General features: G+C 48.2%; 1 protein-coding gene across 6 annotated transcripts in view; it reads left to right on the top strand.

Moving 5' to 3' along the window:
* Positions 1–15,817, top strand: part of TRAM2 (translocation associated membrane protein 2) — an 83,642-nt gene that overhangs the window by 34,501 nt on the left and 33,324 nt on the right. For all 6 annotated transcript variants that reach the window (XM_081245479.1, XM_081245480.1, XM_081245475.1 and 3 more), the window contains exon 2: positions 13,173–13,236. Coding sequence is in view for 4 of the 6 variants with exons in the window: in XM_081245475.1 (XP_081101601.1) it covers positions 13,173–13,236 (64 nt within the window). In the remaining 2 variants the exon portion in view is untranslated. The remainder of the gene's footprint in view (positions 1–13,172; positions 13,237–15,817) is intronic.

Here is a 15,817-nt window from a genome sequence, read left to right as displayed (position 1 = left end):
CCAGTCACTTTTCCTCCAGCGGTCTCTCCCCTCACCATACGGAGGTGCGGAGGTTCGAGCTCTCGCATCCCTCCCTGACCGCCCGACGCTGGAACAGGCGGTGCAGCCTCATTTCCCCTCCTCTCTCCCCTTCCCACTCACCCGTGCACCAGCTTCTGCCCCTCCTTCTCTGCAACATTTACTCAGCAAGGTCCCTGATGACCTTCCCATCCCCAGATCGGATAGACTCTTCATGGACTCTTTCATTCCACAAATATTTATTGGGCTTTCACTGTTCCAGCTGCTCTGGATCCATCAGAAAAAAAAAAAAATTAAGACCCCTGCCGCCTGCAGCAAGCATCTCAGTGCCAGGCTGACTGGTCCTCCCCGGAGCCCGGACTCCTTCCGACGTCGCTCTCCTCCCCTGGCTGTTGGGCCCCTTCTGCTTCCTTCTGCCTCTGTGACTGGTCCTTCTCAGCCCACTCCCTCCCTCACCCTCACCCTCCCCTCCCCCCTCCCCCCCAGCCCTGGACCACAGCTGTTTTCCCTCTCAGTTGATCATCCCACCACCCGCACGATTCGGGATAGCCATCCTAACACCAAGCACGTCTCATTGAAGCTGTAGGTTTCTACGACAGTTTCCTGAACAAGCCCAGAGCACTGCTCTTGGCTACTCCCCGTCTGAATTGACTGTGCCATCGAGCCCTCTGAGAACGACCCCACGCTGCCTGTGTCTGTGGCCGTCACCTTCATGCAGGCCTGTGTTATCCTTCCTTCCTACTGGCTTCCTGCCCCCACGCTTCCCCAGCCTGTCCTCTGCGCCCGGAGCGGCACGAGCTCTCTGCAGTGGAGACCTCATCGTGCTGTATGCCTTGCTTAAAGCCTCCTGCAAGTCGGATAAAGTCCAGTTTTGTTTGGTTTTGTTTGGTTTTGTTTGCGGTGCGCGTGCCTCTCACTGCTGTGGCCTCTCCCGTTGCGGAGCACAGGCTCCGGACGCGCAGGCTCAGCGGCCATGGCTCACGGGCCCAGCCGCTCCGCGGCATGTGGGATCCTCCCGGACCGGGGCACGAACCCGTGTCCCCTGCATAGGCAGGCGGACCCTCAACCACTGCGCCACCAGGGAAGCCCTAAAGTCCAGTTTTTGTACCTGCCATAAAGGGCTCTTCATAGGACCTGGTTCTTGCCAGCCTTCCCGCCTCATCACCTTCCTCACACAGACCATCTCCCGGGAGTCCTGTTTCTTCTGCTTCTCTGCCTGCCTGCACGCAGCCCCTTCCTGCCTTCTTTCAGCCTGTCCATCCCTTCAGGATACAGATTGGGCAGAACCTCCCGGCTGAAGTTCTCCACGGCAGGTGGGACCCCCTCTGGTCTCCCGAGCTGCTGTGCGGTACCCTCTAATAATGACGATGTTGTGTTGCAAATGAGCTTTTCCACACTGATTTGTCTGGCTGGGCTCCAGATTTGGGTGGTGCCTTTCCTGCCTGGGTTGGTGTTTGGGGCGAGGGCATTCCTGTGTCTGGGAGTCGAAGGGGCAAATCTTAGAAAGCTGAGGTGGGGTCGCTGTGGAGTCCTGGGATCCAGGCAGGGGTCCTGATTCCTTTGTAGGCACCAGGGAGTCATGGAGGACTCTGGAGCGGGGCCTGTGGTATTTTAGGAAGGCAGATCTGTAGTCTTTCTCAGTCAGGGAGATGGCGAAACAGCACTCAGGGTGGTTCCCCTCTGCAGGCCACGGCCTTGGTTCCTACCTTAGGGTGTGGGGACAGAGCAGTGGCTGAAGAGCTGTGCCCCCTCCCAGGCTTCGACAGGGAGGGGTCCCCACCCCCTTGTGTGTGCCTGTGTGTCTGCGTCCTGCCCTCCTCCGCCTCTTGCTGTGTGGTTGTGTTGCAAGGAGATCATCTGGGCTTCTCGGCCAAAGCTTAAGGTCACTGGTGTCCCTGGCGGTTCCTGTTCCTTCTTGTGTCCCCCTGAAATAGAGTGGGGCACGCCTGGCCCCTGGCTCTTGCTCCAAGGCCTGGCTTCACCAGCAGGTGGGGACGGGGCGTTGCACACCGAGCGTCAGATGAGGGTGCCTGCAGCCTGCCTGCAGCCTCTGAGGCCCCACCGTGAGTTCAGACTCCGTCCGGCTTCTCCCTCTGAGGTGTGGTTTCCTTCCTGGGTTGCCTTCACCTGTGTGAGGTCACAGGCAGCCTCCTGGGGTGCTGAGATGCTGTGATGGAGGCTGGCCTCCGGGGCAGAGAAGAAACACCACACATTTTTAGCTGTCATGTAAAATACCACTTTCAGTTAGTAAAATGAGATTTTGTACTAACATATATAGCTTTATCTGAGTGTGCGTATGTGTGTGAGTGTGAGAGAGAGAAAGTATCTTAGAATACAGCATGTAACCTAGATATCAGCGTTTGCCTGGGCTTTATTTATTCAGTTGAGGGGTATGGAGGGACTCTTGAGGCAAAATGTGGGTAGTGTTTCCCTCAAGCAATGCCTTTGGGGTTCGGTTTGTATTTTCTGTTTATCTGTAGCACATTTTTCTGGGAACTTTTGCCTTTTATGTTGTTATTTTCCTTCTCCACTTTGAAGATGATTTGGAACATCCCCTTGTGAATATTATTTGCTGACAAACAGGGATATTTGAGTGCTGGGTGTTTTTTATTCACCTTGATGGCCTTGATTTAATTCACCTGAATCAAATCATCATCCAGTAAGTTCTCTCAGGTGCCCGCCTGCAGGTGGTCTTGACAGGCCTTTGTAGACTCAGGTGAGATAGGCTGGATGCCTGCCCAGGGCGGGGTTATAAGGCGTGTCCCGTGAGAGCGGGGAAAGAGGCAGTTCGGACTTAGCACGCGCAGAGCAGAGCTCCCGGCCTGGCCTCCGTTTCCTACGAGGGTGGAAGGTAAGGCTGGTGTGAGGTGGCACCACAGAGGCCGTTGCTGGGACCTGTCACCTAACCCCTCACCCCTCAGTGGGGTAGGGGTGTGCAGATACGGGACGGCGGAGATCACACATCCTCAATGCCAGAGGAATGGCGTATTGTATAAAACTCGCTTATTTGCCCTAGTTTGCTCAGTTGGAGCGTGGGCAGAGGTGGACAGCCTGGGTCAGGCTTCATGGGCCTGACACAAGCCGGAGAGGAATCTGAGGGTTCCCGTGGGAATCAGCCTCTGCCCTGCCGATGGGCCTGGTTGGTGGCCCCTGGAGACGCTTCTTTGCTGTCTCAAGTTTGTTTTTCTAGCAAGCTCCGCTCCCCATGCCTGGCTGGCTCTTCAGTCAGAAGTTGGGGATGGACATGCTGATGTTCTGAGTAGGAGATTTTCCAGATGGTGGAGAATAAGTAAACATGGTGGCAGTCAATCACTGTCTGCCTGCTCTTTTCTTCCTTGATTGTAAATAAGCAAATGAAGGCAAATCCACCTGGGCCCCGCCTGGTCCAGCTACCTGGCTCTTCAGAGCTCCTGAATAATCCTTTCGCTGGAGCCTAAAATTCTACACTCCAAAACTCTTTCTTTTTTCTTTTTTTTTTTTTTTTTGCGGTACGCGGGCCTCTCACTGCTGTGGCCTCTCCCGTTGCGGAGCACAGGCTCCGGACGCGCAGGCTCAGCGGCCATGGCTTACGGGCCCAGCCGCTCCGCGGCATGTGGGATCTTCCCAGACCGGGGCACGAACCCGCGTCCCCTGCATCGGCAGGCGGACTCTCAACCACTGCGCGACCAGGGAAGCCCCTTTGTTGATTTTTAATTTATTTTTAAAGGTCATATTGCATCTGAACAGGTGGATTTTGTCCAAAAGGTAAAGATATTTTGTCCTGACCTATGTGGGTGTTTTAGGAATATCCACAAAGAATCTGAACTCTGCTATGTGGTGCAAGAGAAGCACAATTTGAGAACACTGACATTCTAAAAAGTTATTTTGTGTGAACACTTCCTTATTTTGTTGTTATTTAAAAAATTTTAATGACCAAGCGCTTCTTTATTTTTATTTAGTTTTTAGCTTCTGTGAGGAATGGTTTATGAGTATGCTGACCCACCCAAACAAGGGGAAAGCTCCTGGGGCTGGGGGTGAAATATATAATCAAGTAAGAGTATTTGAAATATTGACCCAGGGCTCTTTTTTGAGGGAGCAGATGAGAGTGTATACTAAGGCCTCCAGAGAAGAAGTATATTTATTACATGGAATGTAGGTATTTTATCTAAGGCTATCGGTAAGGCACATAGTAGGCCAAGTTCAATAGGACTCGGTGCTTTCACTGCCGAGGGCCCAGGTTCAATCCCTGGTGGGGAACTAAGATCCCACGACGAGGCCAAAAAAAAAGAAACAGAATTAAAAGCTCAACTTCAGAGATTTTTAAAACTCCGTAAGTGACCCTCTTTTTTTTTTTTTTCGGTACGCGGGCCTCTCACCGCTGCGGCCTCTCCGGTTGCGGAGCACAGGCTCCGGACACGCAGGCCCAGCGGCCACGGCTGACGGGCCCAGCTGCTCCACGGCATGTGGGATCCTCCCGGACTTGGGCACGAATCCACATCCTCTGCATCTGCAGGGGGACTCTCAACCGCTGCGCCACCAGGGGAGCCCCTAAGTGACCCTTTCTAAATTCCTCTTGATCCCAAAATAAAGTTTAGACCTTGGAACCAATGAATGTCCTAAAGCAAGCACTATGATTGCATTGTGGCTTCTCTGATGATACAGGTTTTTCTCATAAATATCCAGTGTCGTTTTTTAATCCGATACAAAACTGCAGTCGTGACCGTTAATAGGAAGTCTTTTCAGCTGGTGAACACAGGCTTGTAGAGAATCTGTTTTGTGTGTTTGGGTAGCTTTGCCTAGTTCTTACATTAAGGCAGTTTTTCAAGTGAGAAAACGGAATCTCCAAACGTTGCTAAAAGCCACCCAGAAGGTCCTGTCAGCATCCTGCCCCTGGCTGTAGGCACTCGGCCCTCCCCGCCAGCCCCTGGTCATCCAGACGGAAAATTTCAGAAAGCAAGCATGAAAAGCATCTTTGTCTCAGCTGTATCTGCCTTTTATTGAGTGACAGTGGGGCTGCAAACCTCATACCTCAAGTACTGGCCCTAAAAAGCTGTGTGCAGGTGACCAGCCCAACTCATAAAGCCAACACTTCAGGAGAGAAGGGCTAAAAGACACTTTTATTAAAAAGAAAAAAGAAAAAACAAACCAAAAAACCCTTCCTCATCAATTGGGCATGACTTTTATTTATTTATTTATTTTTAATTTTTTTCTTTTTCTTTTTTTGCAGTTTTTTAAAATTGAAGTATAGTTGATGTGCAATATTATATGTTACAGGTGAACAGTATAGTGATTCACAATTTTTAAAGGTTATACTCCATTTATAGTTATTATAAAATATTGGCTATATTCCGCATGTTGTACAATATATCCTTGTAGCTTATTTTATACATAATAGTTTGTACCTCTTAATTCCCTACTCCTGTGTTGCCCCTCCCCCCTTCCTTCTCCCTGTTGGTAACCACTAGTTTGTTCTCTATACCTGTGAGAGGCATGACTTTTAAATGTTCTCCTGTCTGAGTGAAATTTTTCTATCCACCGCCTGGGCAGGAAGATGCAAAATCAATTTTGGGAAATTCTGAGTGGGGGTCGTTTGGCTTCCTGAGAGCAGGCTGGGCCGGGAGAGGGGGACAGGTCACTTGGCTCTACTTGTGCCCCTGAGGACCAGGGCATGAGCATCTCTCAGTCAGAGGGGTTCCAGGTCGGCCACGTGGACTGTGTTTCAGCCCCGGGGTGAGAGAGGCGTTGTTCATCGTGCAGCGCAGTTTGGAGCAGGGCTGCCTGTGAACAGGGGGCCTCCTCCCCTCTCCTGTCCTTGGTGGCTAGTCTTGCAGCGCAGCCCCTTCCAAGGACTAGTGCGTGAATGTGGCCAAGAAATAAACGATAAACCAAACCAAAGGTCAAATACTGCTTACCAGGAAAACCATGAGACTGCCTTCATGACATCTCTCCTTTCTTATCTTTGGTGCCCAGATATCAGCTTGCAGTGTAAAAGAGCAGATTGGGGTATTGGGAAGCCCAGGTGTGTCCGGTATCTGGGGCTTGCGGGCTGGCAGGTTGTCTTGAGAGGGCTTGTTTTCTCGCTGTTGGATACAGATGACACCTGGGCCTCATCTTCACAACGTGCAGAAGCAGGAATATATTTTAAACTTGTGGGAAGACCTCTCAGCAGGCTGTCAGCGTGAGGCTGTGTTTTTGGCATTGACAGGAAGTGGAACCAGGAAATGATAGCCTTTTGGAGCTGAAGGTGGAGAGGACCTTTAAGGACATGCGTTCTGACCACCTGATCCTTTCTATGCTTATCTGTAAAATGGGAATGTTATGAGTGTCTGCCTCATAGGGTGGTTGTGAAAACTACAGGAAGTAATTTCTGTAAAGCACTTAGAAACGTGCGTGGCACTGAGTAAACCCTTGATAACATTCACAGCCATTATTTTTGGTGTTCATGGATGAGAAGACTGGGGTCCAGAGAGGTAAAATGCCTTGCCTGACGTCTCCCAGCTGCCGCCCCAGCAGAACTGGGACTGGAGTCCAAGTCCACTGTGCTCTTCTGGCAGCAGCTGTTTACTGGCATCCTTGGTCTAGCTGCAACTGAGAGCTCAGATTCATGCGCCCCTAATAGAACATGGCATGTGGAACGGTTTTGGTTTTGTTATGGCTACACAAGCATGCTCGGTGTCACTGCCTTTGTGCTTGATGCCCTGTTTGAGTTAAAAGTTCAATGAGGCTTCCTCTGTGTGTGTGTGTGCGCGCGTGCGCGTGCATGTGTGCGTGCGTGCGTGTGTGGTGGCCCCTGCTACGTAATTTAGTGTTCTCCTTTGCGTTAGTGTATTAGCATGTTTCCGCTTTTAACCTTTCACCCACTGATCCAGGCATTTAAAATGCTATTAAACTCAATAATGTTTCCATCAATAGCCTTAGAGGTATGGGAAATAATTGGAATGACTTTTTTTTTTTTTTTTTGGCGGTACGCGGGCCTCTCACTGTTGTGGCCCCTCCCGTTGCAGAGCACAGGCTCCGGACACGCAGGCTCAGCAGCCATGGCTCACGGGCCCAGCCTCTCTGCAGCATGTGGGATCTTCCCCGACTGGGGCATGAACCTGCGTCCCCTGCATCGGCAGGCGGACTCTCAACCACTGCGCCCCCAGGGAAGCCCCTGGAATGACATTTTTAATAGGCTCCTGTTTCTCAGCTCTCTGTGTTACACAAACCCAGCCAGCGCTGGCAGAGGGGGGCTTGTAGGCCATTTCGTCCCTGGTCTGAGGTTGGGAAGAGATGGGAGTGAAGTTTCGGGGTGCCAGAGGACCTTTTTTTTTCTTTTTTTTTTTTTTTTTGCAGTACGCGGGCCTCTCACTGTTGTGACCTCTCCCGTTGCGGAGCACAGGCTCCGGATGCGCAGGCTCAGCAGCCATGGCTCACGGGCCCAGCCGCTCCGCGGCATGTGGGATCCTCCCGGACCGGGGCACGAACCCACGTCCCCTGCATCGGCAGGCGGACTCTCAACCACTGCGCCACCAGGGAAGCCCTCCAGAGGACCTTTTAAAGCACAGAGAATGGTTTCTGTGCTGGAAAAGTAGAGTTGCTATTTTAGGGCAGTCTTTTTTGTTTTCTAAATTAATGGGCGAGGTGAATCCCGGAGCTGATCCCTCCTTCCTCCTTCCGATGGCTTCGAGAAAGCTTAGGGCCAAATTTCTGGGGACCTTTAGCCAACAAGTTGGACTTTCTGGAATGAGGTTTTGTGGATCAGTCTCATTCTGGCTCCTTCTCTTTGCCTTCAATATATATTTTTGGTTGTCCTCTCCTGCTTCTGTTTTAGGTCACCGTTCTATTTTATGTGCCGTATTGTGTGTCTCCTAAATTTGTTTTTGGAACACAGTTTTAAAAAATCAAATTGAATGTTGTCTTTTCTGTTTGTAAAGTTGTGAGGTCCTGCTGGGGAGGGGACCTCTCTGTGCCCCAGGTTTAGCCTCTTCATCAATAAAACAGGGAAATGGACATTATCTTAATGAGACGTGTAACGTGGGAGTGAGCACAGCTGCCTGAAAGAAGGTTGCACGGTTTGGAATGGTTTCTCCTGCTACGACGAGGGGTGTAGGGATGGAAAAATACTGGAATCTCAAATTTTTTGCTTTAATCAGAGTCCCAGGTCCTATTCTCTTAGAATCATGTTCAGAGAGCATTTGTTAAGCGTTCGTCTGCGGTTACTAAATATTATAGCTGCTTGCAGTATTCTCTCATCAAATAGGCATTTATGAGAGAGCTACAACGTGCCCAGCACTGGGACGGACCCCAGGGGGAGAGAGGGGACATGCACAGGGGAATGAATGAGGGCAGAGGACAAGCTGAGGGTCAGGTGACAGTGCAGTACTGGCTCCCCTGCTTCATCATGTCTGCATTTATCAAGTGCGTGCCGAGCACGGGCTGTTTCTGGGCACCATTGCAGGCAGTGGGTTGAAGTTAATCAAGATGAGTGAGATCCCCGCTTTCTTAGAACTTACATTCCAGTGAAGGGAGAGTTTAAAAACGAGGAAAGACAAACCCCATAAAGCTGTCTACTTATCAAGGGTGAATTTTATGGTGTGTAAATTACACCTCAATAAAGGTTAAAAAAGAAAAAAACCTCGGCCCTCGTTGGCCTTTGGGTTTGCCGCAGGACAGCTGACCCTCGCTCTCCGTGCCTCTTGTGTGTGCACTGTGGCTGCTCGCTGACATGTATACGTGACCTCAGAACCTGATCTCCGGGTTTTGCGGTATCTGTGGATGTGCACAGGGCGGTGAGACATGTGGCTCACCCAACGAGATGTCCCCGGGTGGAGGGGAATCCAGCGACACTCTGCCTTCCCGGTCCAGCTCCTGCTGTGAGCAAGTGGGCTTTTTGCCATCTGTTTAATGCCATGTTCTTGCATCTTTGTGCCTTTTGTCAGTGACTTGGCTGCTTATAAAATGGCCCTCACGCGTGGTGCTGGGCCGCCGCCTCAGGATCCTGAGCATGGGGAGGCCGTGAGGGGCCTGGCGGAGAACATAAGCGTGTTAGAAGGGCTTCCTTCAGGTGCGAGCCACAGGTTCAGTGTTCACGCTTCAACAGCCTGCGTTCCATACAGCATCTTTCAACAGGAACACACGTTAAACCAAGGTTACGTGTTGATTGGTTGATGGAAATGGACCAGAGGCCTTTAGGAACCTAACCCCTAGGAGCAGTGGTCCTTTGTCACTGGGATCACGGTAACTTCCAGAACAGAACGACTGGGAGTAACAAGAATTGACTGGATATGCAGGGCCAGACCAAGGGCATCTGTCCAGCCCATATGCCAAACGGCTGTCCTCCTTAAAACAAAGAGGGATTCTTCTTCCAGCAGTTACAGGCTGATGCTCTGTTGTGTTAACTCCCGTGTCAATAGCTGTTTCCCTTAATTCAGGGTACAGCTTCTTGTGTAGGACAGCATTACTTCACATACCATTCTTGTGGGTGTGTATATATCTGACCTGGGGCTGATGGAGACAACAACACAGCTTTTTTTTTTTAATCTAAATTTATTTATTTAGTTTTGGCTGCGTTGGGTCTTTGTTGCTGCACACGGGCTTTTCTCTAGTTGTGACGAGTGGGGGCTTCGTTGTGGTGCGCGGTGTGGTGCGGTGGCTTCTCTTGTTGCAGAGCACGGGCTCTAGGCGCGCGGGCTTCAGTAGCTCTGGATTGAGGGCTCTAGAGCGCAGGCTCAGTAGTTGTGGCACACGGGCTTAGCTGCTCCGCGGCATGTGAGATCTTCCCGGACTAGGGCTTGAACCCATGTCCCCTGCATTGGCAGGTGGATTCTCAACCACTGTGCCACCAGGGAAGCCCACAGCTTTTTTTTAATTGAAGTGTAGTTGATTTGCAATGTTGTGTTTCAGGTGTACAGCAAACTGATTCAGTTATACATATATATATCTATATATATATTCTTTTTCAGATTCTTTTCCATTATAGGTTATTTAATATATTTAAGATATTGAATATATTCTCTGTGCTGTACAGTAGGTCCTTGTTGTTTATCTGTTTTATATATAGTAGTGTGTATCTGCTAATCCCAAACTCCTAATTTATACCCCTCTCCCTGGCTTTCCCCTTTGGTAATCATAAGTTTGTTTTCTATGTCTAGATACACAGCTTTTTAATTTGTTTAAAACAGACTTTCTGCCTGTTACATTTTGTGCTTTTAATCAGTTAAAGAAGCCAGTGGCATTCTTAGTCTTATCTTGTCTATGTTTTCCACTAGTATATCCCTGTGATTTTTTTGTGCCCTTTATTAACTGCCATCTTCTAAAATCTTTTTCAGTAAAAAGAAAGGATGCCAAAAAAAAAAAAAAGTCCATACATCTATATACACTTTCACAGTGAACCTGTTTTATTTGGCCGAGCTTTTCAGTGTTAAACATTAGGGGTAGCCCTGTGGGAAACAGTAATGAAAAGCACTAGTATGTATAGGAAATTTTTATTATATAACCACTTATCTCTACGTTGACATCAGTAAACAAAAGGTTGACCTACATGTTTTCTGTGTCACTATACTTTGAATACTTTCACGTACTCTGAATATTTTTGTGCCTTGGTCTTTATGTTCCTGTAACAACCATTTGATTAACAGAGCTAAGAAATTGATTTAAGTAGTATTTAATAAGTTGTAGCTCTTATACTAAATAAGTCAGAAGGAGAAAGACAAATACCATATAATATTGCTTGTATGTGGAATCTACAATATACAAGTGAACTTATTTACAAAACAGAAACAGACTCACAGACATAGAAAACAAATTTATGGTTACCAAAGGGGATATATTAGGAGTTTGGGATTAGCTGGTACAAACTACTTTGTATAAAATAGATAAACAACAAGGTCCTACTGTAGAGCACAGGTAACTATATTCAATATCCTGTAATAAACTATAATGGAAAAGAATTTGAAAAAGTATATATGTGTATGTATATGTTTATGTATGTGTATATGTATATATATATCGCTGAATCACTTTGCTATACACCAGAAACTAATAGAACATTGTAAATCAACTATACTTCAATTTAAAAAAAATTAGAAAAGCAAGTTGTAGCTCTTGTCAAGTGGCATAAACACAATCCAAGTTATAATGTCAGAGTAAAATGAAATAAATTCCAAGTATAGAAATGCATGGGAAAAGCTCTCAGAGAACTGACCCCATACATGTGGAGAGAGGAAAGCCAAGATCGTAGAGTGAATATTTGGTTTTTAACTTTACGTATTTCTGAATTGTTTCACTTTTTAAAAAGTATGTCTCTCTTGAAGTTAAAATAAAAATTGACCTAAAACATAAGTTGATTAAATGAAATGAATTCTCTGGAGGACACAGACAGTGACTGGCCAGAGAGGCCTGCTTTGCAAGGCTGGTGAGGGTGGGGCTCCCAGGCTGGGCTACGTGTGGGCTGCTCTGGGGAGCCTGGCGGCTCCCTGATGCCCCTGAGGGGCAGGGTTAATTGGCTGGGGCAGCCCAGGCATCGAGATTCTGGAAGCTCCCCCAGGGGTTCGAATGTGCTCTACACACGGGATTCTGATGTCTCTTAGGAATGGACTCTGGCCAACTTCAGGAGGCTGTCTGGGGGTTCATACAGGTGATGGGGTCTGTGCTCCAGGGCAAGGCTGTGGGAACCCCAGCAGAAAAGTCTGGAAGGCACTCAGGGCTAACCAGCTCTTCCTCCATCCCCACTCAAGATTCAGAGCCCAGGAGAGGGGGTCTGATGGGCTGGGGAGAGGGTCTGCTCCCTGTATCCTCCTGGGAGGGCTGTGGTCACCACAGTGACACCCTCACAACACACAGCTGGGGAGAGGTGTCTCCTCTGGAAGTCCTGGTATGTTGGGAAGGGGCAAAGGGATATGGTCAGCCAGAACCCCACAGAGGTCCACTTCAGCCCACCAGCTTAAAAGACGAGTGTGTTTCCTGAATAAAACTGAAGGAGAGATTGTGCCCTGAGCATGGTACAGCATTTGGTGGAGGGGCCGGAAGGCATCATTCAACCGTTTCCCTGCTGCTTTTGCCACAGTCCAGTGTGTTTCCTGCACACCCACAGTGCACCCTTCACATCTTTTTGTTTAGAGGAGAACCAGTAACGCTACTGATGAGGTGTCCCCAGGGGCCTCCCAGAAAAGGCCTGGGGTCTGGCCGCCCCTCACCTGGCCTCCCCACCTGCTCCAGAACCACGTGGTGGTGCTTCTCAGCCCCAGCTGCACGTCAGAAACATCTGGGGAGCTTTAAACAATGCTAACAGCTGGGCCATCGCCACCCAGACCAGCTGGAGTACCACAAATATCCCGCCTTTCAGAGACACGGGAAGTGAGGCTCCAGGTGTAAGATCACGGCTCCTGGCTGTGAGGTGGGCAAATGCAGAGGCAGCGTCTGAACCTAGGCAGTCGGTTCTTGAGCCCAAGCTTCAAATCCTGCATCTGTAGTCTCTCCCCTGCGGCTGAACTGCAAGAGGACTGAGCTGGCCATTAATAACCAAGTGACAACCACAGTTTTTTCACAGCACAACCAAGATTTTAAAGGCAGCTTTCGAAATAAACAGACGAACAGTGTGGAGTGTTAAGTCCTGCCCCCCCCCGGTCATATGTGAAATTAGCAGCTGGAATTCTCTGTTTCTGAGGCTCAGGTTTAGACTTTGCGGGCTGCCGCCCATGGTGCAGTTAGCCAGCATGCTGGGGAACCTCGGCTAGGTCCTAAGTTCTGGAAACCTCTGGAAGGCTGTGACCTTATCTTCTGTTAGTTTCTGACTTCACCAATGCTGGGGACTTAGAACTAACTTGATAAACACTTGAATGAATGAATGGATGAATGAATGAATGGCAGACAGATTTGTACCCTTTGCTGGTGAGCTCTCGGCCGGCCGAGCACACCTTGTTGTATACCATCTGCAGCGAGTACAAGTCTAGATACCATCCAGGACTTGGGATTGTTTCTTTTGTTTTTAGTGCAGATATTGGGAAGCGATGTCATTAAAGAAAATGGGAAAAAAACTAATGGTGCCAACTTGTGCTCTAGGTGAAACCCTTCATTGGAGAGGCCTGTGGGTCTGAGATGTGAAAGGCGTGGCCCGAGGGCTGGTAGCAGGCTTTGCTTGTTTCTTTCGATGTGGACAAGAAGCTAACGTGGAACTTTTTCCCTCTATTTCACAGGTCACCGCCAAGACTGCCTTCCTATTTATTTTACCTCAGTATAATGTTAGCGTGCCTACAGCAGGTAAGAAAAGCACTGGTCTCTATCTTTCCTGGGCCCTGTTAACCCCAAAGTTCTTGGAAAACTTCCTTTTCCTGTGTATGTGTATGATCATTTTAGATATTTAGACTCAGCATCCAACTCCCTGTTGCTGTGAAGATGCAGCTTCGGGCCACGTCTAGCCCTCAGCCCGAGGCTCTGCAAGCTTGAGGTTCTCGGGTCCACCTCCAGGAACTGGGCATCGTCGGTGCCCTCATGGTGAATAAAGGTGGAATGTTCTTCACTGAATCCAGCCCTCCCCTCTTCATTCTGCAGTGGACAGGCGAGTTGTCTGGACTTGGAGGTCAGATTCCTTTCTTGGCCTGGCTCCAGCGGCTAGCTGAAGGTCGCTGGGGGCAAATCCCTTAACCCATGGTCTCTGCAGGACGTGGCTGGAGTCTTTCCTGGACTCTCCTGCCCCTGCAGTCCCTGTAGCCAGGCTCTGGGGGAAGTCACCCCTCTGGGACAGCCAACTCGGCCCTTCGTCTAGAATCAGAGCGAGGGACGCTGGCAGGAGAGGGAGAAAACTCCACGCTTGTGAAGGAAGAGACAGGAAATGCCATGGCCAGCGCCGTAGTCAGGAGACATGGCAACACCAGCTCATCCCCAGGCACATGCCAGCCTGGCAGGCACACAGACTGTCTTGTTTGATGCTGTGTGGTCCAAGGTCAAATTCAGCCTTCTCTACTCCTGTCTCTTGAAAATCCTAATAACTAGGACACCTCTAGACCCAGCTGTACTTATGATTTAAATTTTTCTTTAAGTTTTTTTGGTTTTAAAAAAAATTGGGGTAAAATACACATATCATTTACTATCTTAGTCATTTTTAAGTGTACGGGTTCAGTGGCATTGAAGTACCTTCTCTGTGTTGGGCTGCCATCACCACCATCCATCTCTGGAACTGTTTTCATCTTGCAGAACTGAACTCTAACCTCTTAAACAATAACCCCCCATTCTCCCCTCCCCCACCCGCTGGCAACTACCATTCTACTTTGTCTCTATAAATTTGACTCTTCTAGGGCCTCATATAAGTGGAATCATATAGTATTTGTCCTTTCGTGACTGGCTGCAGTTTATTTTATTTTTTTTTGTGGTACGCGGGCCTCTCACCGCGTACCTGCAGTTTATTTTTTTATTTTTTAAATAAACATTTTCCAAAGTATATTTATGACTCTCACAGGAAATTTATAAAATACAGCTAAGCATGAGAAGATAAAAATCACACATGACCCCATCACCCAAAAACTACAGTTAGCATTTTGGACTCTTGAGTCATAACCAGTTTTTTGCTGTTAGCGGATGATGAACCCTTTTACCATGTCCTTCAGTATTCTTCCATTCAATAAGACATTTTGGAAAGCTACAGAGTATTTATTAATAGGGATTACTACAGTTATTTATTCAATCCCATATTATTGGATATTTCCAGCTTTTATAGTGCTACAGTAAACATTCTTGTGACTTCCTGCATTCATGATTATTTTTTAGGATAAATTCCTATTACTGGAATTTCTGGGTCGAGTAGTATGTACATTTTAAAGGTTTTATATATGTATTGCCAAAATACCCTCGGTCATCTAATTCTTATGACCCATAAGTCCTGTTTTTTGGTAAATATAAAATGCATAGGCTTCTTTTTTTAATGTCAAAATGCCAGTTTATTAATTTATAAAAAGATATCCACCTATCAAAGGTTGTGCTCGTATTTTCATTACATTTCTGCCCGAAGTCAGTTTCCTTTTTTTAATTTTTAAAATTAAAAAAATGTTCTGGCCATGCCACGTGGCACGTGGGATCCTAGTTTCCTGACCAGGGATCGAACTCGTGCCCCCTGCAGTGGAAGCGTGGAGTCTTAACCCACTGGACCGCCAGGAAAGTCCCTGGATTTAGAGGGGACGCCAGATCATAGCCCAGCACTGCTTTGTTAGCTACCAGGAGGAAGTGTTGTCCTGGGGACCATGGCAGTTGAAGTACATGTGAGCGGGACGTGCCTTTATTGTAGGAAGGGTCTATTTGTAAAGCCAGATCATGACCAGAGGGTTGATTTTTTTTTTTAGTTTGAAAAAAGACTTTGCCAGAGAAATTGGGAGACAAGTGATATCCTAACGCTTCCCTCTCATGTAGCGTGAAGCAAAGGCTTCATGCTCCAGGGCTGAGCCCAAAGCTTCCGAGCAGGAGGAGTGTCCCCCCAAGTTCCTATCATGCCCTCAATTTGTTTGTTTTAACTAATTAATTAATTGATTAATCCAAACAAATATTTGTGTGCCTGCTGTGTGTCAGGCCCGGACTATAAAGTAATTATAAAACATGTCTGATCTCTGACTCGCGGAACTTACTGTTTATTAGGGAGAGAATAGATAATACACAGCAAACAATAAATACTTATAGTTGTGATAAGGGTGGTGAAGGAAATATGCAAGGTTGTGTGATAAGGAAAAATCAAAGGGTGATGACCAGGTGTTTCTGGGAAACTGCCATTTGAACCGAGTGTGTGTGCAGGTGGTGTAGGGGGGTTTAGGGAGGGGGTCTGGGCAGAAGAAAGAACGTTCCAGGCATAGGGATCAGC

The sequence above is a fragment of the Mesoplodon bidens genome (assembly GCF_964165515.1).
Source record: "Mesoplodon bidens genome assembly, chromosome: 10".
NCBI classification, from domain to species: Eukaryota; Metazoa; Chordata; class Mammalia; order Artiodactyla; family Ziphiidae; genus Mesoplodon; species Mesoplodon bidens.
This window is presented reverse-complemented; position numbering and strand designations above follow the sequence as displayed.